The 27,094-nt window shown below is 48.7% G+C and overlaps 1 protein-coding gene and 1 long non-coding RNA gene across 3 annotated transcripts; one reads left to right on the forward strand and one right to left on the reverse strand.

Annotated features, from left to right (window-relative positions):
- Nucleotides 1-778: 778 nt before the first annotated feature.
- On the forward strand, nt 779-15,469 carry LOC134480750 (uncharacterized). Its single transcript, XR_015631140.1, has 2 exons — nt 779-832; nt 14,961-15,469. It is a non-coding gene; the product is annotated as an uncharacterized LOC134480750 (long non-coding RNA).
- Nucleotides 9,045-25,932, reverse strand: Mettl22 (methyltransferase 22, Kin17 lysine). 2 transcript variants are annotated; one of them, NM_001398557.1, is given in 11 exon segments: nt 9,045-9,144; nt 10,758-10,926; nt 12,912-13,014; nt 15,021-15,101; nt 16,074-16,127; nt 16,489-16,560; nt 17,738-17,882; nt 17,969-18,009; nt 19,208-19,570; nt 22,419-22,554; nt 25,842-25,932. In NM_001398557.1, coding segments are annotated over 10 exon segments (1,182 nt in total). In that variant the 5' UTR covers nt 22,537-22,554; nt 25,842-25,932; the 3' UTR covers nt 9,045-9,108.
- Nucleotides 25,933-27,094: the final 1,162 nt, after the last annotated feature.

Consider the following 27,094-nt stretch of genomic DNA (forward strand, 5'->3'; position numbering starts at 1 on the left):
GGAGTCTTTTCACAGCAATGGAAAAATAACTAAGACACAGAGCTTTTCACTGAACCTGGAGCTTATTGATCTGGCCATTCTGATTGGCCATCAGGTCCGTGGGATCTGTCTCCATTCCCTAAGCACTGGGGTTATAGGCAAGCAGCATCACGGTGTTGGAGGATCTGAACTCAGGTCATCAGGCTTAGCAGCAGACACCTTTCTCTACCCACTCAGTGGTCTTGCTAGTCCTAGGATGAATTTTGAGCAACACAATGCCTCTGCCCTGGGGACACTCTGGGTGTCGCTATTACGATGCTGAGGGAAGGGAGTCACTCCACTGCCAATAGGTGGAGATGCTAAACATGATCAGTGTACAGGAAGCCCCGTAGCAGCCCAGCGTGATCCTGGGAAACCTGCTCCAGCCACACACCTCTAGTTTGAAAAGTAAAAATTCAAAGGTCCAGCTCACCAGTACTTGATAAGCTGACTCACCTTGATGAAGCTTTAACCTCTCTGAGCCTCAGTTTTTTCATCTGTAGGATGGGAATCAGAACCATAGCACTGCTCCATAGAGCTGTATCAGGGATTTAAAGAGTTCTGAATGAAGCATCTTACCTAGGGATGGAACAGCTGGGCTGGGTGAGCACAGCCAGAAACAGAGGAGTGGGAGGATTCCCATCTTGTGATTCTTCTAACTCCTCCCTGAGTGTTTGCCCTTCCCCTGGAACATTTAGGTGTGTGTTGTCATAGAAACCTTTCAGTGATAATGCTCTTAAGAACTTGGCAGGTTTTTTTCTGTCCCCAAAATAACCCACCTCATCAATCAAGAACGCTCAGGCAAAGCAGTTAGGTAAGTGAGCTCGTTTTACCATCATTAACTTCTGAGTGAGGCACCTACCTGGGGAATTTCCACCACCCAGAATAGGCAGTTAATAGAAATGAAGCAGGTGATGATGATGATTCTTAGGTTCTTGTCTATTGTGTGGCAAAACACCATGACCAAGGCAACGTATAAAATAAAGCATTTAATTGAAGGAATCACAGATCCAGAGGGTGAGTCCATGACCATCATGGTGGGGAGCATGGCGGCAGGCAGGCAGGTATGGTGCTGGGGCACTAGCTCACATCTGATACACAAGCACAAGGTAGAGAGGGCAGTTGAGGGGAAGAGAGAAAGGGAGAGAGGGAGAGGATGGGAGAGGGGATGCTGGCATGGGATTTTGAGACCTCAAAGCTTGTCCCCAGTGACACATTTCCTCCAATAAGACCATATCTCCCAGTCCTTCCTGAATAGTCCAACAGCTGGGGACCAAGCATTCAAACGTAAGAGCCTATATGGGTCTATTCTCATTCAAACCAACATAATGCTGCTGATGGTGGTTGTGTGGTGTGATGGTGATTGTTGTTATGGTAATGCCAATGATTGTCACGATGATGGTTGTGTTGGTGACAGTGGTGATTAGGATAGTGATGGTGGTGGTGTAAGTAAGCTACCATGTCTTTAAGTCCTTCTGCTGCAGCTCACATGCTAGGTACTGTGGTACATTACCAAATGCAACCTTGACAAGGAAGTCCTGGAGGCCAGGGTGCTGACAGCAGAGGGATGTGTGTTGGGCTGGGCTTGAGTTTGGATGCCAGGAACCAAGCTGTAGTTACTGAGCACTTTCGCCTCTCAGGAAACCCCAGAGGAAAGGGACATGAGGGGAGAGCTCATTTTGTCTTTTGCCCTCGCATCCAAGCCACCAATTGCAGAGTCTTGTCCAGGTTACCATCTGCTTGTGAGACCTGGTTCAAGACACTGCAGCTCTAAACAAACGTGTGGGGAAACTCTGCTAATTAAGGCTGAAGTCTACCATTGACCAGAGAGGCTTGGCGCATAACAGGGGACTCTCTTCATTAGTGGGGTTCCTCCTTCTCTGACCATGTTTGGGAAGTTCTAAGCCCCCACATATGCTTCTACCTGAGGAGTGTTACATAGCCTCAATTAGATCACAGAAGCAGTTTCAGTTCTCCTGGTAAGAGCCTGTTCAGCCAGTACTTGAGAAGCCCAAAATGCTTCTCCATGCTAATGAGGCATTTTGGTGCTCTAAGTCCCCACCCAGTGACTTTTGCCCATCTTGGATGTTCCTACCTTCAGTCCCCCAAAACCTTATAAGCCTTGAATCACCCTAAGTAAAGTTGATCTGCCTGCTGATAGCTGGCCCTGGTGTGGTCATTCATTGTAAGAACTCACAGGGCTTCCAAATCCCCCTCTCCCCCGTTGTTTCCGTTTCCACTGCCTTCATGGACTGTGGGCTGTATAGGGGGACGATCCATGAGAGTGGAGAGACCCACGCAAAGGCTCTTACCTTTCAGCATTTATTTGTCACCTGAATCCCAAGGAAGTAAGAAAAAGGCTGGGACCAACCACATCTTTTCCTTGGCAGGACTAGCCCTTCTACTTATTCTAGGACAATGGCATGGCCAGATCTCCTGCCTGCTTGGCTCCGACCTCTTGCCTCTTTCCAAGGCAGCCAGAATGAGGAAAACACTGCACTTTGGCTTTCCAGACCACAGACCTAGGTTTAGACTACTTACTTGCTATTTCTGGGCCCAGATGACCTTGGTTAGCCCATGCAGGTCTACGAGCCTTGGCTTATGGGCATCTTAAATGGGTATAGAGTGTGGGGATGTAGCTTAGAGCTAGTGCATTGCTTAATCTGTATAAAGCCATGGGTGCCATGCCCAGCACTGCCAGAAAGAAAATGGGTAATGAGTTATAATACTCAGATAACTGAGACCAACGGTCGGTAAATGCTTGGATACAGGAGTAGCTGAGTGCTAAGGTACACAGAACTAGTGTCCCACAACTGTACGATATGATCGTGCCCCTGAAGATCTCTCAAGAGTCCTTGGGGACTCCCTTCCGAGTGGTTGTCAAGGTCGAAACCTCCAGATGCCGGTCTCATGCACCCCATTGCTGATTCTTGAAGTTAGGATGCCACCTCGTGGTAAGAATTGTTCCAGGCGCCAGCAGGAATACAGTTGTTCTCCAGCCTTGGATCATAGTGGGAGGAGTCTCCTCTCCAAGAGTCTTTTCCTGGTGATTGGGAAGGTGGGATCAAGAACAAGTCGAGGACTGCAGTTCTGTTGCCTCGAATCCAAAAAGCCCTGGCTTCTATCCCTAGCACCACATAAACTGGATGTGCTGGTGGGTCTATAATCCTAGCACTCAGGAGATGGAGGCAGGGGGATTATAACTTTAAGGTCATCTTCAGCTATCTAGTGAGTTCGAGGTCAGCTTGAGCTAGATGAGGCTGCCTTTAAAAATAAATGAGAGATAACATATATCAAACTCTTATTTTACCAATGAAGGACTAGACAGGAAAATGTTCACCAAAGGACATGAGAACCTAGGGATTTTTATAGTTAATGGGGGTTGGGGCAAACAATGAGGCACAAACACTATGAGACATAAACCCAGTAAATGTCCTAGTGGGCAAAAATCATGGTTTCCATGGGAACTATTGACCAATGCAGAAAACAACTCGTGGTCTTGGTTTTATGGTGTTGTAAAACTCACACATTCTAATAAAAAATGTATAAAACACTCTTGTTAAAGGTTTTGGTCTAAGGTTACCTTGCACCTCACTTCTGAGCATCCAGTCACCCTTAAGCTCCCTGACATTATGTACAGTTAACTGTAAAGTCCTGTCTCCACAGACCTGCTGTTAGGTTGAAAATACATCAACAGAAAACACTTTGTAACACCTAATTTGCCCAATACCCTAACACTGTAGCAAAACAGCATACTAATCACCCTGTGGCAAGCTGGGCTGGAATTCCGTTAAGGACCATATCATCAGATGCTCTGTTGAGTGTAGCTCCCTGGTGAGAGGTGGAAGCCCCTCCCCCATGTCCATGTAGTTCCTAGTCAAATACCCAGCACATACAGAGATTCTGATAGACATTCGCAGAATGATTGCTTACAGCGTCAGGCTGGGAGATGAATGCAAAAGCCAGTCCCCCCCAGGGGGTGTCTCTATCTCAGGCTGGCTTTGAACACCCTAAGTGACGGAGGAGAGTCCGTGTTAAATCATTGTACATAGTTTGTTGTTGCTGAGTACAGGATCTTGTAGGTCCAAATCCACCTGAGAACTGGTCTGCCAACTTCTTTCTTCGAGTCTTTCTGGAATCTTTAGGCCAAACTTGTTTTGTCTTTTCTAAATTGGCAACAGAGCCATATTTCAAAAAGAATGGTTGGTTTAAGCCACTTGCTTGAGTCTTGTCACTTGGGAGAGGGCTGCTTTGATGCCTGTGCAGTGAGTTTATACCTTCCTTTCCCACCCTGCGCAGGGTTTCCCTGCGGAGCTCTGGCTTTCTAGGAACTCACTATATAGATCAGGCTCACCTTGGAGTCAGAGATTTGCCTCCCAATATTTTATCATTTTAATCAGTTAAAAACAAAGCAAGGCTGGGAGGCTGGAGTGATGGCTCAGTGGTTAAGAGCACTATCCGCTCTTCCAGAGGACCCAGGTTGGGTTCCTGACACATAACAGGATGTTTTGCAACTGTTTGTAAATCCAGCTCGAGGCACTGGATACCTTATTTGCCTCTGTGGGCACTGTATGCACACGGTGCTTAGCATGGATGCAGGAAAAACACTCAGACACATTAAAACAAAGCCACTTCAGAAACAACATACACCCACTATAACAAAATATGTGGCCTACGCCTTTAATCCCAACACTCTGGAGGCAGGAGCATACAGATCTCTGAGTTCGAGGCCAGCCTGGTCTACAGAGAGAGTTCCAGGACAGCCAAGGCTATACAGAGACCCTGGTCACAGTGACTTCAAAATAAGAACTAAAAGGAGCCAGAGAGAGAGAGAGAGAGAGAGAGAGAGAGAGAGAGAGAGAGAGAGAGAGAGAGAGAGAGAGAGAGAGAGAGAAGGCATTGGTATTACAGTTTCCTTGACTCTCTGTCTCTCTGTCTCTCTGTCTCTCTTTTTAAAGATTTATTTATTATATATAAGTACACTGAGGCTGTCTTCAGACACACCAGAAGAGGGCATCAGATCCCATTACAGATGGTTGTGAGCCACCATGTGGTTGCTGGGATTTGCACTCAGGACCTCTGGAAGAGCAGTCAGTGCTCTTAACCACTGAGCCATCTCTCCAGCTTTCTTTTTTTTTTTTTTTCTTTTTTTTAAGATAGGGTATCTCTTTATGTTGTCCTGGCTGTCCTGAAATTCACAATGTTGACCAGGCTGGCTTCAAATACTCAGATATCCACTGATCTCTGCCTCCCAAGTACTGGGATTAAAGATGTGTATCACTGCTTCTCAACTTTCTTTTGGAACAGGGGATTAAACACGAGCCATTTCATTTAGTGAGTGCTTGCCTTCTATATAGGAGGCCATGATGCCAAATGGTGAAATGCATAGATCACACAAGTCAATTGTGTGCAAGCCAAGAACATTTTACAGTAGCACAGTATCTGTCACCCACTGAAGTGTCCCCAGTGTCAGAACCTCAAATCACCCAATGAAGATCCTCACAGTACCCTGGAGAAAGGAGTCTTACTTCTTCACTGATGAATCTGATGCTAAAAGAGGCCTGGGCACTTGCCAGAGGCCACCTGGGTGGTAGGCAGGAGATCCAGGATGTGGACCTGAGTGTAGCCTATTAGATTTAGTATATATTAAGACAGGGTCTATTGTAGGCTGACCTTGAACTTGCTATGTGGCAGAGGCTGGCCTTGGTCTTCTAGTCTTCCTGTCTCCTTCTCTCAGATGCTGGGGTTGTAGGGGCAGGTATGTACATCACGCTCAGCTTATACATACGTGTGTGTGTGTGTGTGTGTGTGTGTGTGTGTGTGTGTGTGTGTGTGTATGTATGTATGTATGTTTTGGGGTGGTTGCTGGTGGTATATGTGTTCATGTTGAGGCCAGACACAGAGGTCAACCTTGAGCATTGTTCCACAGGACAGTTCCTAGCAGGTTTTTCTTCTTTAAATTTTATCAATCTACTCTCTCCCCCCTTCTCCCTCTTTCTGTATGTATCCATGTATGTGGGCATACATGTGCCGTGCACGGCATGTATGTGGAAGTCAAGAGGACAACTTGCAGGAGTTGGGTGTCTCCTTCCACCATGTGGCTCCTTGGGGATTAAACTCAGCAAATCCAGGCACCTCTACCACTAAGTCATCTCACTGGTCCCTATCTTGTTCATTTTAATATTAAATATTTAATTTTTGTACATACAAATGCCTTGCCCACATACACACACGTACGTATGTATGTATGTATGTATGTATGTATGTATGTATGTATGTATGTATGTATATGCAGCATATGTACACACTGCCTAAAGGAACCAGAAGAGGGAGAGGGCATCGGATCCCCTAGAACTAGAGTTATGGAAAGTTGAGAGATGTTGGGAATCCAATCTAGGTCCTCTGCACGAGCAGCCAGTGATCTTAGCTGCTGAGCCATCTCCCTAACCTTGTTTTTTTGAAATGGTCTCTCACTGGCCTGAAACTCAACAAGCAGGCTAGGCTGTCTGGCCCGTGAGCCCCAAACATCCTTGCACCTCTGCTTCCTCAGACCTGGGCTTACAGGTGAGTGCCACTGTGCCTGGGGACCAAACTCAGGTCCTCATGCTTAAGTATTACTGACTGAGCCTTCATTGCTATTGAAACAGGGTCTCATGCAGCACGGGGTAGCCTCGGACTTACTCTACAGTCAACGTTGACCCTGAATTGCTGATTATCTCCCCTCCACCTTTCCCCAGTGCTTGGATTAAAGACATGTGCCCAGTTTTACGCAGTGCTGGAGACTAAACTCAAGGCTTCATGCATGACAGGCAAGCATTCTAGAAACTGACTCAAATCCCAAGCCCTGAGTGTGTCTGTACCCAGGAGTGACACACTACAGTCTCGGTGTTGCCCACATGCTCTGGACCAGCATCATGGACCGCTTTGTGGGCAGAGTTAATTGCTGAGTGAGACCCTGTCTCGGAACCAGGTTCGCAATGGTCGCATCTGGACCCCTGCTGATTCTGGTCTGAGAAGCTGGTGGGGAGCAGAGGGATACAGCACCATGCTTTGCTGATTCGAACAAGCTTTCTGTTCAGGCCATGGTTGAGCAGCCAGGTCATCTCCTCGAGCCATATATTTCTCAGGGAACGTCAGAACATGTCAAGAAAGAATTGAGTCCAATGACCTGGGTTAATTACCTAGCATGTATCTCAATGGTTTGATGACTCTGAAATATCACTGCAAGTGAGCTCTGGCAGAGGCTGTAAAACAGAAGCTGGACTAGGATGGGAAGTTCTCATAGCGCAGTGAATTACAGCAAAGATGAATTCTGAGCTGTGCCAGGAAGAAGCTCTTAGGACAGCCTAGACATAAAAGTGGCCTGCCCTTGGGGGCTAAGTGAGGAAGCTGAGGGCAGCCTATTGCTTGGGGTTAGGGAATTCACTCACTGGGCCTCCTCTCTGACCCTTTGTTTTTAGAGATGGGGTTTCTCTGTGTAGCCCTGAAGGCTGGTCTCAAATTCACATAGATCCACTTGCCACTGTCTCCCGAGTACTGGGATTAAAAGTGTGTGCCACCATGCCTGGCCCTTTGTGAGGGTGGTCTTGAAGAACATTTTATCTTAGAGGGAGAAACTGGTGTGTTTTATGGTATATGTACTTGTTAGTATGGTAGATGTTCACCTGCACACACATGTGTGCACATCTATGTCAATGACTGTGGAGGCCACAGGTTGAAGCTGGGTCTTTCCTCTGTTGATCTCTACCTTTATAGCCTCTCTCTGAACCTGAAGCTCACGGAGTTGGCCAATTGGCTGGCCAATGAGCTTCTGCCGGTCTTCCTCAGTGTCCACTCAATACCTGTAGGGCAGAGGTTGCTATCAGGCATCTTCCTCAGTTGCTTCCACCTCGTTTTGAGATAAGGACTCTCGCAGAACCTGGCACTTACTTGTTTGTCTTGGTTGGATGGCCCATGAGTTCCAGGTATCTGCCCGTCGTCTTCGCCTGCCCCTGCTCCCCTGTGCAGGCTGTGCCTAGATTTTATTATGTAGGTGTTGGAGATTTGAACTCAGGTCCTCATGCTCTGCTATAAGCAGTCATTGCAGCAGTCCAACCTTCAACTTTCATTCTCCTGCTTCAACCTGAGTGTCTTGACCGTGGCACAACTGATCTCCACAACACAAGTACCATTCGGTCCTTGGAACCCGGCATGCAGACACCACTATCTATCAAAACGACAAAGACCTAACCCACCACAGTCCATAGTTCTGAGACAGTGCCAACCTTGCCTTTTGGTTTCTGTACATCCGCTTCTGGCTGTTCTTGCTAATGGAGGTGTGTCAACACAGGATGTGGCTTTTATGCTTAAAGACTCAGGACTGTACTTGGGTTCAGAAAACTTGCTGTAGTCACTGGCTGGCTAATTATCCATGCCAGGATTTCTCTGTGTAGCCCTCCTTGGGTGTCCTAGAACTCACTCTGTACCAAGCTGGCCTCAAATCCAGAGATGCTGCTGCCTGTGCTTCGTGAGCACTGGGATTTAGGATGCAGCAGCACGCCGTGTCCGGCAGTCTTCCCTCGTGTCCTTTACACCGGCATTACAGCCACGCACTGCCACATCCATTGTATGTGGTGCTAGGGAGAAATTCAGGGGTGCTGTGTATCTGCTAGACAAGCACCCCACCAACTGAGCTACATCTCGGCCCACCTCTATGTAGTTTTCAACGGAACCCAGGATCTCACGCATGCTGGGCGAGTGGCTAGTCCTGGGAGCAGAGGGAGCATGAAAGTGATGGCAGAGCCATGGCCCTCCCTGGGGAGTACACTGTGGAAATAACCAGAGCAGATAGACGGCGTTTGCTTACTCTGACCAAGTGGCTCGGGAGCACTTAGGAGCTGTGTGACAGTGGGAGAGAGCTAAGCCACCACGCTCTGAGCAATTAACTTTTGGGCTATTGTTATAGGCAGTGATGGGCCCCAGGAACCAGTTAGGGTCAAGCAAGGGCCACTCACTGTATTTAAAATGACAGCATCTCAGGGGCAAGATGGCTGAGGGTTTGTCTTTATTTGAAATACATTAAGATAATAGTCAAGAGGTCACAGAGGTGACTCATGCTGCTGGCTCGACCACAATCTTCCAGAGCTCCTGTAACAGAAACGAGAGAGTCTGAGGCTTCACAAAGCAGAGCCATACCACACCAGGGCAGGGCCAGGAGCTACTCCTTCCTGTCTTTGAGACTCTGGCCATTATACGGTGGCACAGTGGCTGGGTAGACCAATCTGGAACTAGCTACAGGATACTGGTTTGTCACATTGTCACAAGAGACAGGAATGGCAGCAAGTGGCCAGTCTTGCCATTTGGGGGCCTTAAGCACTGCAGTCTGCAGTACTCCACTTTCTAAGAAGGAACACAGGAAGCAGTGTGAGGAAGCTGGCCCTCTCCTGAGGACAAGGCCTGAGCTCCACAACCAAAAGGCAAAGGACACGAGATGCCAGATGGACTTCTGTGGACCCAGCTCCTGGTAATTTTCAGGGTAATTTTGGGTTTTCAGATTTACTCTAAGTGCTGGGTTTAGAAGCTGTAATAGCACGCGCTTTTGCTCTAAGATGCCATCCGACCCAGATCTGCCAGTTCCTGGCTGAGTGTGCTAAGACAGGGGACAAAGGTATGTGGCACTGACACATGCTGGCTACAACTGCAGCAGGATTATCAAGAGCTTAGTATGAGCCTTCGTGCTTGGCCAGAGGGGCAAGACTTCTTAGAGCAAATGTGACCATTAGCATCATGGTTAAAACCTTCAATCTGACAGGATCTACAATCACTGAGACAACCTCTGTGCGTGTCTATGGCAGAGTTTCTAGATTGGTAAACTAAGGTGGGAAGGCTCGTCCTGTACGTGGGTGGTGCTGTCCCAAGGGCTGGCCCTTGACTTGGTAAAAAGGAGAAAGGAACCGAGCGGCGTCAGTATCCACTCTCTGCTCTGACTGTGGATTAAGTCAGCAGCTGCTCTCACTCCTGCAGCTCTCATCCCGACTGTGAAGGGCTGCCCTCAAGGTGGGAGCCAGGTCAAAGTCTCCTTCCTCATGGTGAGGTCCTACCGTCCTCAGCACTCCAGATCCTTCCCTCTGACTTCCTGCTCCCCAACGACCCTCTGCCCTGTGCTGGTTTGAATTGGGAACGTCTCCCACAAGCTCATGTGTCTGAACACTTGGTTCCCATCTGGACACCCTGGTTAGGAAGCCTGTGAAGCCTTTAGGAGGTAGAGCCTTGCAGGAGGAAGAGGAAATGGGTCACTGTGTACAGGCTAGTCCTACTTCCTGTTCCCTGCTTCCTGAGACTAGACACAATGTGACCAGCTGCCACCTTCTCCTGTGGCCTAGTCTTCCCCGTCATGACGACTGTACCCTCTGGATATGAGCCAGAATAAGGCTGCTTTCTGGAGTTGCTTTGGCTACCCATGTTGCTTCAGTAGGGGGAGAGTAACTGGTGCTGCCCCCACCCCCACGCCTTCCTCTGGCGTCTTAACTGCCGTAGAGAACATGAGACTTAGTCACAGAGCTGCTGTGACCATGTGGCTGCTGAGAACAGGTTAACACCCCCTCCCCACCTTCAGAGATCACAGGGTTAGGCCTGCAGCTCCCCCGACCCTTGCTCCCCCTCAGAGATCGCAGGCCTAACCCCGTGGGGCAGACCGTAGATGGGACGGTAGGCCTGCCCCACTGCTTTGCTTCCCACCACCCTCATGGGGCTGCATCTACCAGCTGCTGGATGCGCTCATAGCCGAGCAGCTGCGGGAAGGAGGTCTCTACAGGCTCCACCAGGAAGCGCAGTCGGCCATCAGCCAGCTTCTCCAGTGAGTCCAGGGAGGCACGGAAGTGATCGTAGGCTTCACACGTGACGTCCAAGTGTCTCAGTGTGAAGTTGAACCTGTGGATGGACCAGCAACAGCACACACATCATGGCCAGAAGAGCTCAGCTCCATCCTCACAGCTTGCTTCCTGCTCAGTGCATGATCTTGGGGCTGCCTTAGGTGTCTACGCTGCTCGCATCGCCAGACCGGCTACTGGCTCTGCTTCACAGATCCACATTATGGGAAGATGACCTCAGCTGCCAAGATGGCACTCTGGGTACCAGTTCCTGCAAATGGATTCTGGGTGGATCTGCTGGCTGCGTGCTGAGGACTGGGCATGATTATGGGATTGGGAAACACCAGGCTGTGGCAGAGGGAGACACTGAACACACTGGGAACAAAGGCAGAGATGAGAGATGAGAGAGAGAGAGAGATGGGGGGCGTAGGGAGGAGGAAGAAAGACGGGGGAGGGGGAGGGGGAGGGGGAGGGGAAGGGAGGAGGAAGGGAAGGGAAGGGGAGGAGAAGGGAGGGAGAGGGAGGGGGAGGGGAAGGGAGGGAGAGAGGGAGGTAGCGCACACAGAGTTCTCTGGCACCACCATTTGTACCTTTGGACAGCAGAATCTGTAAAACAATTTACATTACATTCACCTTCTCCATTTGTCTCTCTTTTCTTTTTTTCTTCACATGTGTATGTAGCATACATGTGTGTGTTTCTATGTGTGTGTTTTCATGTGTTTATAGGGTATGTCTGTGAGTGTGTAAGTGTGGAGCCCAGAGGTTGGCATTCTCTTTTACCTTCTATGTTGACACAAGGCCTGCCTTGCACTTGCACCCAGGCTTGAGACCTGGAGGCCACCACACCTGCTGGCATTTTGATGGGTGCTGGGATGCTCATCCTTGTCTAACTAGTGTTCCACCTGCTGAACCAGCTCCATGACCCCTCCCTCCCTCCCTCCCTCCCTCCCTCCCTCCCTCCCTCCCTCCCTTCCTTCCTTCCTCAAATCTTTTATTGTGAAAAATCTCAAACATTCAAGCAATGGAGAACTGTGTAACCAGTTGCCACGGCCAGCTTCAGCCATTGCTGATTCTGGGCCACTCTGTCTCCCATTTTCCCAGAGTCCCTCCCATCTCACTCATTAACAAGCAAATGCCAGATGCCCCAGCAATTCTCCAGCAAATGTCTGCACATGTCTGGAAAAGATAACGATTCTTTCTTCAAAATGAAATTAACAACTTTTTGTTTGGTTCTTGTTTTTTGAGACAGGGTCTTTTGGCTGGTAATTTATTGGCCTGAAATTTACTATGTAGCTGAGGCTGGCCTGGAGCTCCCGACCCTCCGGTGCCATCTCCCAAGTGCCCAGCCAACTCTTTAAACATCATTTATAGAATTCAGGTTTTCCTGTCTGCCCCAAGTCTCTTGTTTACAAACTGTAGAGGGGGAATCAAGACAAGGGCCTCTCCTTCTTCTGGTCACTGTGTCTGAAGGAGAAGCCTGGTATAAACAAGCTGGGATGACAGCCCAAGGTTTAGCTCTGACTGAAAATCTGGTGTGGGAGCAGCAAAGCCAAAGTCAGGAGATGTTGTGCAGGGCCTAACACACGACACAAGGGCTGTGAGGGAATGCGTGGCTTCACAAGAGAACCCTCCTTCCTATTTTTATCACTAACCATTTCAACTTTTCATTTTTAAGTTTTGTGGAAGACACAGGAACACAGAAAACATCTTTCTCATAGAAAAACAGTAAAAGTGATGCTAACAACAGCAGGCCTTAACAACAACAGCCTGTGGGAGACAGCAGGAAGCAGGGCCAGTGGCCAGGGTACTGGCCTCAGGCAGGTCCCCTCCTGACACCATCTCACTGTGGCTTTGAGACCATCACCCTGATGTCTCACAACCTCCCTGCTCCATCTAACAATAGAGTCCAACAAAGACTAAAAGAGGGGAGGGAGAGGAGGGAAGAGTCCCAGGCCGGCACACAGTAGGCGTATGACACACACAGTGACTGCAGCCATACCGCAGTGAGGGATGTGAGGGGTGCAGCCGCGGGGCAGCATAGCTCACCTTTTTTCCACTGACAAGATGGCGGTGCAGGCATTTTTCAGTCTGTGGACGAGTCGGGAGAATGTGTGAAACAGAGCATTGGTTAAGTCATCATCATAGAACACTGTGGAAAGAAGGGGTTAGGAAAAAGTGAACTTTTGGGGGAGATCCATTCAAAGCCAGTCATGGAGCCACCACAGAGTGGCTCCTTCTCACCACAAGCAATAGCTTCTGAGGAGGAATGTTGTGGACAGGTGCTTCTAGGGTGTCTCTAAGAGCTCTCTGAGAGTGAGGCTCCTTCTCCTTAAGTCCTGCCTAGAATCTCTCACAGAATGCTGCTGTGAGCTGTTCTACATGGCAGGCCACAGAAAATCAGAGCCAGCCTCTTCACGGTTGGACAGTTTGCTGAGACACTCAGAAGGGCGAGGATGGAGCATGCATGAATATTATGGTCTTCCTAGAATGCATGTGTGTGTGTGCATGTGTATATATGTGTGTGCGTGTCTGTGTATGTGTGTCTGTGTGTGTGTCTGTGTGTGTATATGTGTGCATGTGTGTGTGTATATGTGTGTGCGTGTGTGTGTCTGTGTGTGTATATGTGTGTGCGTGTGTATGTGTGTGTGTCTGTGTGTGTATATGTGTGTGCGTGTGTATGTGTGTGTATATGTGTGTGCATGTGTGTCTGTGTGTGTATATGTGTGTGCGTGTGTATGTGTCTGTGTATATGTGTGTGCATGTGTGTGTGTCTGTGTGTGTATATGTGTGCATGTGTGTGTATATATGTGTGTGAGTGTATATGTGTGTGCATGTGTGTGTCTGTGTGTGTATATGTGTGTGCATGTGTGTGTGTATGTGTGTGCATGTGTGTGTGTCTGTGTGTGTATATGTGTGTGCGTGTGTATGTGTCTGTGTGTGTATATGTGTGTGCATGTGTGTGTGTGTCTGTGTGTGTATATGTGTGTGCGTGTGTATGTGTCTGTGTGTGTATATGTGTGTGCATGTGTGTGTGTGTTTGTGCGCTCGTGTGTGTGTTTTACGCGTCTGGGCCTGAAGTGACCTTCACTGCAATGGACACAGGTCTTCATCAATTCTGCTGTGAACTGACAGGCTTACAAAATAGGAGCTTGGTAAGTTGGGGGTAGTGACTCTGAGGGCACACAGAGGGCCACTGTTTGTCAGTAAATAACTCCCACCAAACTCATCTTCTTTATTGAGATGAAGTTGAAAGAACCATTCTCTGGCTGCTGGTGCCTCCCTCTGCAGGGCAGGTGCTAAACTGATACCCCCCTGAAGAAATCACTCCGAGGAGGCCAGGGGTTGGGGCTCCCTGCAAACACCAGGGCTGGCAGAGTAACGACCCATGTGAGCAAGAAGGACATCCAGTTCATCAGGACTTAGTTAGCTGGTGTTGGTTCAGATGTATAAGTCTGTCACTGGGTAGGTTGTTTTAGACATATTTCTTTTAAAAAAGATTTATTTATTTTATGTATGAGTACACTGTCACGCTCTTCAGACACACCAGAAGAAGGCATCGAATTTGATTACAGATAGTTTTGAGCCACCATGTGGTTGCTGGGAATTGAACTCAGGACTTGTGGAAGAACAGTCAGTGCTCTTAACCACTGAGCCATCTCTCCAACCATACTTAGATATACTTAAGTACAGTAAAACTTTGGGAAAAGGTCTCCTGGTGGCAATTATCTCAATAAAGCTTAAGGTCTGACTGCATCAAAATTCCTCTGCAAAGGACATGTGATCTCTTCCATAAAAATGGGTTCTCTACCTTCAGAGCTTACAGGAGGATCTGGGGTGGTCTAGGTCATTCCAGATGCCATCAAGCTACTAAGTATATGTGCCATCTCTCTATTGACTGAGAAACAAAATTGAAGATAAAGTCTAGGGAGGGAAAGTCCTGGACAGACAAAATACTCTGGGGGATTCCATGTGGCCTGGCCCTACAGATAGCAAAGATCACTGGGCTGTTAACTACATCCAGACTCCTGGGTGGAAAATAAGTGTCTATCCCAGAACGTTTAACATTCCTGCTTTCCCTTGTATCGCCTACCCCAGGGGATGCTGTGACACACACAGGTGATGACAAGGACACAGGATGACAGAGGGCCGTCTCACCTTCAGCTGCAAGCAGCACAGTGGTGTGGTCATACAGGTCAGCGATTTCTTCTTCCGACCAGCTGAAGGGGACTTTGGGATCTACCAAAGAAGAGAAGACTGAGTGGCCTGTTCCTTCCTGTGCTGGCCACCAGCTCTTACTGCAAACTGACTGAAGGAAGCTTTGGGGCAAGAGACCAGGCTGAGCTGTGTGTGGTGGTACACCCTGGTAGTTCCAGCACTCAGCAGATCTGGGAGTGCCGGGTCAGACGTGCCTACTAATGAGGCTTTGTTGCACAAAAGAAAGAAGGAAGGAAGGGAGGGATGGAGGACAGGGAGGTGGGGGGTGGAGGATGAGGGCTGGGTCTGAAGACAGGTTGACTTGTACCTAGGGACAGCCACCCAGGTAAAGGGTACCTCCCACCAGTGAGGGGCAAGTAGGTTCTCTCCTCACTTGCCCCTTCTCAGAAGCCCTGTGAGAACATTATCTGTCAATCACCATCCCAACCTACTCACTGTGTGACACCAGGAAACTGGTCAAGTCACTCTGAATTTCAGTGTTTATGTCTACAGAAAGGTTACTAAAACTTCTCTCAGAAGATGTCTGGGAAGGCCAAGGGTCAAAGGGTCATTGTACAGTGTGCTTGGCAGGGGACAGGCACTTAGAGTTTCCTCACTGACGGGGGGGTGGGGGTGGGGGTGGGGGGCAGGAGGGGGAAGAAACTGCTGTATCAAGCATCAGGTATGACTTCGTCTGTGAAGGATTTAGAAACTCTTGCAGCCACTCACTATGCTTTCTGGGAAGCAGTTTAGGCCCAGGTCACTGACCTGGGATTGTGCCCTGGCCTCTCTGAGTGCTGGTCTCTCTCTCCACTCCCACTCAGAACTGATTGCCCCACAGTGACCTGGGAGGTGTGTACAGCAGGCAGTCAAGGGCCCAGCAGCCTGTGGAGGCCTTCCACAAGATGTGGGGCTGTGGAGGTAGCCAGGACTCTGGCTCAATTAGGTCACAGAGCTGAGAGCTCTAGTGCCACAGAGGAGCCACTGAAGCAAGGGGACACAAGAGGCACACACCCGTGCAGAGGTCGTCCTTCATCCAGTCTAGCTCCTTGACCTTAACCACGCCACCTGCAAAAGCAGAGACAGAACTCGTGGACTGCACACAATGGGTATAAAAGCGCCCTGACTCCCCACCATCCTCAGCATCTGGGCAGGCACTGGGTTGGTGGATGGCTTAAGACTGTGTGATTATGGTAGTACTAATGGGGGAGCCGAATGCACAGAAGAGGGGCAGAACGCATGTCCGTCAGCCCTGGGATGTCAGGAAGGCTTCGCAGTGTCAGGGCAGGCCATCTATGCGCAGAAGCTGTGTTACACCAAGGAAATACCTGGCATCTTCCCTTCATCTGATGTGAGGGGAAGCTACCACCAACACTGGGCCTGCTGGGTGGTCCCCACTTGACCCCAACCCCCTGTTCCCAGCCCTCACCTCCAGTGGCAGCCAGGTGCCTGTTGAGGGCAACATTTCGTTGGCACATGGCCAAGAGGTCTGTGCCGACATCTGGAATGACAGAAGGGCATATCGTGACACATGGGTTATGACACCTGTCTCCGGCAGTTTTTCATGGCGAGCCATCACTAATGGCCAGTCATTTAAGGTGATGGCATCTATGGAAGCTGAATGGAGGATAAGTGACACACTCTGAGTTATCTTAGGAACTTCTCTGTGAGTCTGATGGAATTTCAAATTTAAATATTAAGGCAGGACTCATCAGATGAGGCGTTCACTGCTGCAGTTGACAATGGCAGACAGAACAGGATGGTTGGTGTGCGTGGCAAAGGGCTACACAGAATGGTGAGGTGACCTCCTTACTCAGTCATTTAGAATAACTGTTAAGGACATAGGAACATGATCTTAGAAAATACTTTTCAAGATTTTGGCTGGGTGTGTGTGTGTGCATGTATATGTGTATACGTGCATGTGTGTGTGCACCATTTATATTTATATAACTATTATAGAGATTTCAGTTATTCCTTAAGAGTATGCACTAAAGTGTGATGGGAAGATGGCTCCAAGGTTAAAATGTCACACTGTTTTTGCAGAGGACTCAAGTTTGGCCCTCAGTACCACAGGTGGCTCAAAACCAATGGTAATTCCAGCTCCAAGGTATCTTATGCCCTCTAGGGCACCTGTACTCACATGTACACACACACACACACACACACACACACACACACACACACACACACACAATACAATACAATGATGAGCTGGGCATGGTGGAACACACCTCTAATCCCAGCACTTAGGAGGCAGAGGCAGATATATCTCTGAGTTCAAGATCAGCCTGGTCTACACGGTAAGCTCCAGGTCAGCTGGGAAACATAGTGAGATTGTCTCAAAATTAAAAACAGAAAACAACCTTTTTTAAAAAATAGAATATAAGGCCTAGAGAGATGGCTCAGTGGTTAAGAGCACTGGCTGCTCTTCCAGAGGTCCTGAGTTCAATTCCCAGCAACCCATGGTGGCTCACGACCATCTGTAATGGGATATGGTGACCTCTTCTGGCATTCATGCAGGGAGAACACTGCAGACACTGGGGGGTGGAGAGAACCTGGGAAAGTTGGGGATATCAGGAGCAGCCAGTGTCTAGCCCCTGGTGACCTTGTTCATTTTTTCAAGCTGGTACAAATCATGGAGACCACCACTCCCTACTGTACAGATCAAGAGTTGTTACCTGTACAGTAAACGGTGTGGGCCATGGTGGCCGCCACGATGCTGGCGAGGCCTGTGCCTGCCCCAAGCTCTAGCACGGTGCATCCCTGGAAGAGATCCCTTCGGAACAGGATATAGTCTGCCAGGAGCAGGGCGCCCCGCCACACCTGCAGGAGAGGACAAAGCAGCACAGTTGAGTCAAGGCTCAGGAGAGACCCTCAGGGGCCACAGGAAGTGGACGGGGCCTACCCACCTGCTTGCCTACATCCTCCAGGGGCGTGGCCATGGTGTGCTCTGGACAGGATAGAAACCAAGAAAGAAGCGTCCATTGTGAAACGGAAGTAGACAGAAAACAGAGGTGGGGTAACGTGTCAGTCTGCTCTCCAGGCTCGATGGGAGGCAGAGTTAAATGACCAAAAGAGAAGCAGAAACAGAACTGCACTGATAGATGGGAGCAGGTGGGGGCAGGTGGGGGCAGGTGGGGGCAGGTGGGGGCAGGGGGAAACTGACCAGACGTTTAGGTCACTGGGTGACTGCCATGTTCCCAGGGACCAAGGCACATCAGGTCTGAACCCAGCTAAAGTACACATCTATATCACATGACCTGAACGAACCTCCATTCTAAAACTGAAGTGTATGCACATGCTAATAATACATACAGCTCCTTCTACAGTATGTTCTTATGCCAACAACTGCACCAGGAGCCAACACAGTTAAGTTTCAATTAAAAAAAGTTCATGAGAAGGGTGAGTAGTACACACTCTGAAGATCGACATATCCCGGAACAAGATTCTGATGGTGGTTAGGAGTGGAAACATGAGATGAAGGAGAAAAAGAGACCTTGCAAAGTACTGTCTGTGTATTAGAACTCGACATTAGAGCCCCTTTCTTGGGACTTCTCACCTCTCATCCTCCGTGCTCCCAGCTTCTGACCCATTTGATTGGCCACTCCAGGCTGCTGTGAACTGATACCTCCCTCCATTCAAACTCTGGCTACTGGATCTCCCATGGCTTCCTGTCTCCCCGGATCCAGCAAGCATCTCACAAACTCTGTCCTAAGCCACATACCAGGTGAGGGAGCAAGGGAGCTGAGGCAGGAGCGGGGAGCTTTCTGGAGGAAGCAGTATTTGAGCTAGGACCTGGGCAGTTAGGAAGGTGCTACAGAGCGGAGGTTGGTAGCAGAGAATGAACGCGCAGCCCAGCAGAGATCCAGAAGTGAGGAGAGTGCAGAAGGGTCTGAGGCTCAGTGCTGTTGAGAGGTGAGTGAGGACTGTGTCACCCAAGCTTTTAAGCTGGGTCATTTGTATTCTGTCCTGAGGGCAATGGGGAGCCTCTGAGGAGTCTCTAGGGGGAGATCTATAGGATTTGAAGACTGCTGGGTGTGGCACTGCCCGCTCCCAGCTCACTGAATTCAGAACTGATATCCACGGCTCTACTGTGCCCCGACAGCCTCTGTGACTGCCTTGGTGGCCACAGCACGACCTTTATTTACCTATTTTGATGATGCTGTAGGGGCAGCTCTCTCGCGCTTGGTCTCCCACGAGGTCATCTTCCTCCTGTTCTAGAATCATGGGGTGTACCTTGTCTCTTGCGGGCTCTGCTGGGTTGGGATCTGAAGCAGCCCGTGGTCTCCGCACCACATCCAGGTCCCCATCCTCGTCCAGGGGAACACTCAACCCTTCCTGGATGGTGTTGTCATCCTCAGCCTGGAGGGACAAATCCTCATGACTGTGGCCACTTCCCGACCCAGCAGGAGGCGTCTCCTCTGTGGAGACGGCTCTGGGACCATTGTCCTCAGCCCCTGAGTCTGTCCAAGAGTCCTGACTCCACAGGAGCTTGAACTGGGACAGGAAGACTGTAAGCGAGAAACACAGAGTGAGCAACACCAAGGCTGTCTGTCGTCCCCACCTCTGCTTTGAGAAGTCTGGGTGCCGACTAGGGATACTTTAGTTTTTCTTTGGAGAAAGGGTCCGTGTAGCCTAAGCTAGCCCCAAACTCATTATGTAGCCCAGGGTGACCTTCCGATCCTGATCTTGATTTTACAACCCAGTGTTTGGGTCATACACAAGCACCATGACACCCACTTTCATGTGTTGCTGGTGTTAAAAGTCAGGGCTGTGTGTGCTAAGCAAGCCCTCTACTAACTGAGCCACACACCCAGCTCAACTGGAGAGACTTGGAGAGGCCAGGTGGGGGCGAGCAGGCTAAGCAGCAGAGGCTGCTGCACTGAGCAGTGACCATCTGGGCAGCAGAAGCCACCAGAGCAGCAGCTCCTGATGGAGCAGCCTCTGCTGAGTGAGCACTCGTGTAGGCATCGGGCCTGAGTCACGTGACTAACTGCAGAGTTACTGTGAGGAGAGCACACCGGTTATCTCATAGACATGGACACTGAGGCTCAGGGTGAGTGAGCTTGCTAAGTGGCCAAGGCAGGATATGAATCCCATCTGCCTGGTGCTTCGTGTGCTTCTTAAGGATGCTAGGTCAAAAAACCCGAACCAGCCAGCCAACCAACCAACCAACCAACCAACCAACCAACCAGACAACCAAACAAACACTTGGACTATCCCTCACCTCCAGGTGGCCAGAGAGTCAGAGGCAGGCTTCAGTATGAGTGCATGTACCAGGGGAGGTATGTCAGAAACAAAAGGAGCGAGGGGTTCAGCGTGGTATCAGGAGGCTGGGTCAGGCATCTGTCCACTCTGAGCTTCCACACTTGCATCCCAAGATTAAGGAATAATCTACCCCAGGCCAGCCAAGGCCAAGGCCAGTGTACAGAGGTGGCTCAGAGTCCCAGTCCTCTCTACCTCTGTTCCCTCTCCTGACTGTACGTCAGGCACAGCTCACTGCCATTGCCTTCTCACACTGAAAACATCACTGAGGAGCAGGGAACACGGGACGACCTGGTGACAGCCCTTGCTGTTGTGTGCAGCCATTTCCTGTTCCTGGGATGCTTTCCCTAGCTCTTTACACAGAGCCTTTCTAGCTGTCAGTGCCCAGTCAAGCGGCTCTGCTTCTGTATCACACCCAGTATCAGGTTGTCATCCACCCACCCACACGCCTACTCATCCACCCATGCATCTTACTTCTCCATCTACTCAGTCATCTACCCACGTATCCATTTATCTACTCTATTATCTATCATCTACTCACTTTCCCAACTACCCAGCATCTATTGCTCTATCTGCCCATCCATTCAGTCATCTTGCCCATTCATCTACTACTGCATCCAGCTACTTACCACCCATCTGTGTATCTGTCCATCTACCCATCCTGTCCATTCATTCATTTCATCCATCCATCCATCCATCCATCCGTCTGTCCACCCATCTACTTACCCACCACCCATTCATGTATCAATTCGTCTATCTGCCCTGTCCATTCATTCATCTCATCCATTCATCTGTCCATCATCATCCACTCATCTACCCTCTTTTCATTGACCCATTTATCTATTCATTCATCTGACCCACCACCACCCACTAATCCATTCATCTATCCACCCACCCACCTGCTCAACAAACATGCACTGACCATCAACGGTGCTGGGGATACAAACCAGAATGTAGCATCTTAGGGACTTATATCTAGGGATTGTAGTGGCCAAACATTGAAGTAAACATGGTAATTACAGACTGTGAGGCCCCTGTCACTGACACAATAACACTTTATTTTGTATGGCATACAGTGGCACCATATAAGGGCCAGCCAATCTTTTCTTCAGCAGGTTAAGGAACAAGTATCGTAAGCTCTTTGGGCCATAGGATTTCTGCTGCAACTGCCTAACTGTCTGCGGTCATAAAGCACACAAACAAGCAGGCCCAGGTTTTGCCACACAGGCTGTAGTTTGTCAATGCCTGATATGATGTGTCATCTAACTGGGACAGTTATTGAAGGGGGTCGCAGAGATCATGGAGGAAGGATTATAGGCTGGGCACACTGGCTAGGAGAGGCCCAGGAGACGGCCACATGTTCCCTAGAACCATGGGGAACTGGTGGGGGATCCCTGTCAGGGCAGTGCTATGGTTGGGTTTGTATTTTCAAAAGCTATGCTTGGCTGCAAGATGCAGGAAGAGGAGTTAGGAAGCCTGTGCAGAAGAAAAGACAGGAAGCTGAGGGAGGAGGAACAGAGCCAGCCTGAGGCCTGGCACAGAGCTCTGGCCTCATTCCTGCAGGAACTGTGGGCTCTCTCACTTTTGCATGTCTGTACTAGTCAGGAGGTGACACTCAGCAGGTGCTCAGGAAAGCACAGGCACGTGCTCAGTGAAGGAAGGACTTAAGTGCCATGCTGAATGAAGGACACCTGATTCTCTAAAGAACACAAAACGTTGCTGCTGTTCTAGTTCCAACTGGATCGTGGAATTTTGTTTGTATGGTTTTGGTTTTTTGATGGAGGATAAAGAAAACATTTAATAGCGAAATCATAAAACCCAGTGTGAGATTCCACAGTTTCAGAATGGCTACTCTGTACAGACGTATATAAAATGGCTAACTGTATAGAGGTTGACTGAGACATATAGGCTTTTGGGTCTCATTAAATTTTGTAGGTGAATTTTGTTTTCTTTGTCCATTTTTTTTCAATAAAGCTTCAGTTTAAAAAGGTGGGGAGGGGTATAAGAATGACAGATAAACAACCCAGTCTTTCCCCAAAAGACATATGTGAAAAAGAGAAGGCAGCAAGCTGCTCCACGCAGCCTGGATCTTACCTGGCTGCCCCATGCCATTCAGCCGCACCATGAGGTGCCTCTGGTTGGGGGTGTACAGGTGGACATCTGACAGCACAGTGTCGCTTTTGAAGGTGACCTCATCCATGGCTGGACCCATGTTATTTCTGGGATGCACCTAAGACAGAAGAGCAAGTCCAGGTGTCCAAGGGAACCCTGGAAGATCTTCCTGGATGACACCTTTCATACACACACACACACACACACACACACCCCAACACCTCTTCTGTGACTGAGGATTGTTCCAAGACTTTGCACCGGCTTGGCAAGCTCCCCATCGCTAAGCTGCACCTCCAGCCCTGTTTTTATTGTGAGATAGACTGGCCTTGACTGATTCTGTATTTCAGACAAGCTTGAGCTTGTGGTCTTAGTGGGATAACAGGCCTGTACTGCCTGCACTTTTCAAACAGCCAAGGAAGCTGGGGGAACAGCACAATAAGCAATCATACTGGATTGATGGTCATGTGCAGTTACAGTACCTATCTAATAATATATAGCACCCACTTAATAACAGGGAACATCTACCTATGAGTAATATAAATATCGAACCCAATACTATCTACTCAACAGTAGAGACCATCTACCTGGTAATGAGACCATCTATCTAACAGCAGAGATTGTCTGTTTAACAATAGAGGCCCAGCTAGGTGGTGGCGGCAGCACTCAGGCTGAGGCAGAGCTCTGTGATTTGGAGGCCAGCATAGTCTACAGAGTGAGTTCAGGACAGTCAGGGATACACAGAGAAACCGTGTCTCAAAACAAAACAAAAAAAACAAACAAACAAAAAAATAGAGACCAAAATATAACATCTGTCTAATAACAGACCATATTCCTAATAATATCTATCAAATAATATATACCCATCAATCTAATAGAGACCATCTACCTAAGAGACCATTTATCTAATAGCGTATTATCTAGCAATCATCTATCAATACATATTATCTAGCTTATCTAGTAAAGCATATTACCTACTATCTATCCTATCTATCATCCTATCTGCCATCTATCTATCATCTATCAATCATCTATCATCTATCTATTATCTATCTATCTATCTATTATCTATTTATCTATCATCTATCTATTATCAATCTATTATCTATCTATCTATCATCTATCTATTATCTATCTATCATCTATCTATCTATTATCTATTTATCTATCTATCATCTATCTATTATCTATCTATCATCTATCTATCTTTCTATATCTATCTATTATCTATCTATCTATCTATCTCTATCTATCATCTATCTATCAATCATCTATCTATATCTATCATCTATCTATTATCTATCATCTATCAGTCATCTATCTATCTATCTATCTATCTATCTATCTATCTATCTATCTATCCAGGTTTCCTCCCTTGAACCCTCTAAGAATGAACTGCAGACAACTTGTCATTTTACTACTGAATTACTTCACTACCTGTCTCTGAGGAATACTTTCCTATACAACCACAATTAGAAAGCCATATCCAAGTCAGGATGGTTGCAAACAGGAAGGATTTCCTTCCAACAAGCTGTTCTACCTCATCACACAGCACTAATCAGTGGAAGTCTGAAGGCCTTGAGGCTGGGCAACTGGGTGTAAATTCTGGCCCCCACCGCTCAGCTATGGACCTTGGGGGTTAAATCACTTTCCCCTCTGAACCTGTTCTGCCCACCTTGCAGGAGTATGGGAGTGGGGAGAGGTGTGGGTAAAGCTCTGAGCAGAGTCCTTCAATCACAACAGGTGTAAACTGGCAGGTGACTTTGCCATGAGGAGGTTGGTTTCAAGTGTTTGACCCAAACCTGCCCTTATCCTCTGCCTACAGGGACAATTCCTACCTGGTTGGTGTGCTTACTAACTGTGTGTCATCCAACTCTTAGGGACCGCCATTGGTTTTCCAACTGGAAGATGGAAACATCTTAATTTTACTATCGTAATTCAGATGTCTTCATGCTCCAACTACCCCCAGCTGGAGCTCCTGTACATAAATGAGTGCCAGGGAATGGCAATGATACCAACCCAGAAAGTTCTGCTCCAAGCTTGCTTTATTTCCTTCATAAAATGATAAGCCAGCAAAAAAAATGCAAGCAGGTGTGAACTGGGGCTGGGAATCAAACCGATGCAAGATTTCATGTGAATGAAGTCAAGGAAGTACTCAGCCATCGGCAAAACCACTGGCAACAAAAACCAGACATGATTTAGGCAGAGGAAACAGCTTACCCCTAACCATCAAATGGTTCGAGGTAGACTGGCTCCCCTAGTTCTGAACGGAAGACAAGACTCCTGCCTATAGTGTTCTGGCTTTGTTTTTGGTCCAAAAATCTTCTCTGCCATTTTTGGGAGCATGAATAAGAGGACAGAATGTATTGTTATGGTGCGCACCTCAGAGAATGCATGCACACTGCTTTCTGTAAGTGGGAATTATATAAAGACCAAACTGTCTTATATATAGATGGAAAAAAAATTCACTACCAATTTCTAGTCGATTTCTTCCACTTAAAAATACCAGCTAAGCGGGTTTCCCAAAAAAATGTGGCCTGAGAGAGAAGACCACAAGCGGGTCATGAGTATCTCCTCTAAGAGTTTCACCTGGAAATCAGAATTCTGAAAAAAGGGCGGCATTCCTGCCTCTTTTGGGGCCTGTAAGGATTAAACAAGACCATCGTCCCTTTCAGGGATCAGTAGTAAACAGTAAGTGACTGTAAGATCGTGTTTATAGAAGTGTGCTGGGATGGTGGATAAAGACCTTGAGCCAGTTTCTCTACTTAGAGATAGCAGAGGCAGTTTCCACCAGAAAATGTCAGCTATGGAGAGGTGTCCAATTCTTCCTGGATACTGCTGAAAAGCAGACGCAGGTTACAGGCTGCAAATTCATTCCTGCGAGGGAGCTGGCAGGTCGTCTAGGCAACTCCAAGACGCTGGAGTTGGATTCCCACGAATTCTTTAAGGGCCCACAGCCACTATTATTCCCAAAACCAGTCTTCCGGGATCATGGGTTGAAAGAACTCCCCTCCTCCCTGGCAAGTGAGACGCACTCCCATTGGACAATCACAAATTAGGAGCTGGGAAAGGGAACGCTAGAAAGCTGGAGAATTCAGGGCCCAGAGGTGCAGGAAAAGGCTGACATGCGCGCAGGGCGGCGTCAGGGGCTTCAGGGATCTCCTCTCTTCTTGGGCAGTCGCTCTGATTTGTGGGCTAGCCACTGCACTCTGAAGAAACCAGTCACTGACCCGGCCTCTCCTTCCCCTCCGAATTCCACACCGAGTGGGGCTGCCTCACCCAGTACGGAATCCGACAAGTCCCAAACAGAGGGGGAACTGAGACTGAGGGAGGAATTGGGGTTCAGGCATCAAAGCCAAGATGCTCCCTGGCTTCGGCCCGGTCCCGCACCCTCTCCCGGGCGCTTACCAGCCATGACCCTGGTCTGAAGTCCCACGCGGAACCCTCGCCGTAGGGCTCAGGAAGCCGCCATGACGGACTGTCTGCGCAGGCGTGGCCCAAGTACTGGCTTGAATCACGCATGCGCTGCCGCGGCCGCTAGCTAACACCTGCTGCTTTCGCTCACAAGAGGCACAGCTGTCACCTCCTTGGATTGCTCATTTGGCCAGCCAGAGTGGGGACAGCTCTGCGCTTTGGTGTCAGGAATCCCTCCTGTAAAGAATTTAAATATGGCTAAGGATCTCAGTGGTGTAGAGAGCCCAGCACAGAAAAAAAAGTTAATTTGTTAGCAGAGTCATTAAAGGTCAGAGCCCCCAATAAGCCAGGTTTGAGCACTGTTCCTAAGTATGCCAAGGAAACTATTAATAGGCAAAAGCAGAAGACAAAGACATACAATGACCCACCCAAGTACGTCTTCTGGGCTCTGATTGGACATTTATGTTTAAGTAGAGAGCCACAGTTATGCATAGCTAAGCAGTCCTGGCCAAGGTGTGGTCCCGCCCATCATTGCGTTTTCTCTCTCTCTCTCTCTCTCTCTCTCTCTCTCTCTCTCTCTCTCTCTCTCTCTCTCTCTCTCTCTCTCTCTCAAATTTCATTATTGGGGCCGATCTCTCCTGCAAGGCGTTTTGAAAAGTTGTAAATCTCTTTCTGAAAGACAGTGACCCCTATGTTTGGTCCCCGGCACTAGCCTTTATTTCCTCCCAGCTTGAGATTGTTGGGGGAATTCAAAAGTTTGAGGTTAACCGTTTGAATAATCCGATAGCCAATGGGAGGAGCACAGGTGTGTCAGATCGAATATCCTCATTCCATCAAGGCAGGCAGGCAGGAGGTCACTCAGCCACTAAGTGGTGAGGATTCAAATGGGAGGTTGAGGGCTCCAGAACCTGTGTGTTAGCCGGCCTGCTCCCTGCTTCTTCTCACTGTGATGTACACCCTGCATGGGCAGGTACTAACGGGCCCAGCCATCAAGTCTCCAGTCACAGGGTGACTCCAGCTCATGGTTTCAGAGGTCCGACATTATTAGCTCCATTGCTTTGGATCTGGGTGAGGCAGAACATAGGTAATAGGAGGTGGGGAACAGGCCAAGAGCCAGACCCCAGAGACATAATGGTGTATCTCCCCACCTTCAGAAGGCTCCACCAATTGGATTATAAATCAATCAGTGATGAATCAATTCATGCAGGCATCTGATCCCTGTGATCCCACACAGGGACTAGCACTCA

The sequence above is a fragment of the Rattus norvegicus genome, chromosome 10 (assembly GCF_021556685.1).
Source record: "Rattus norvegicus strain SHRSP/BbbUtx chromosome 10, alternate assembly SHRSP_T2T, whole genome shotgun sequence".
NCBI lineage: Eukaryota > Metazoa > Chordata > Mammalia > Rodentia > Muridae > Rattus > Rattus norvegicus.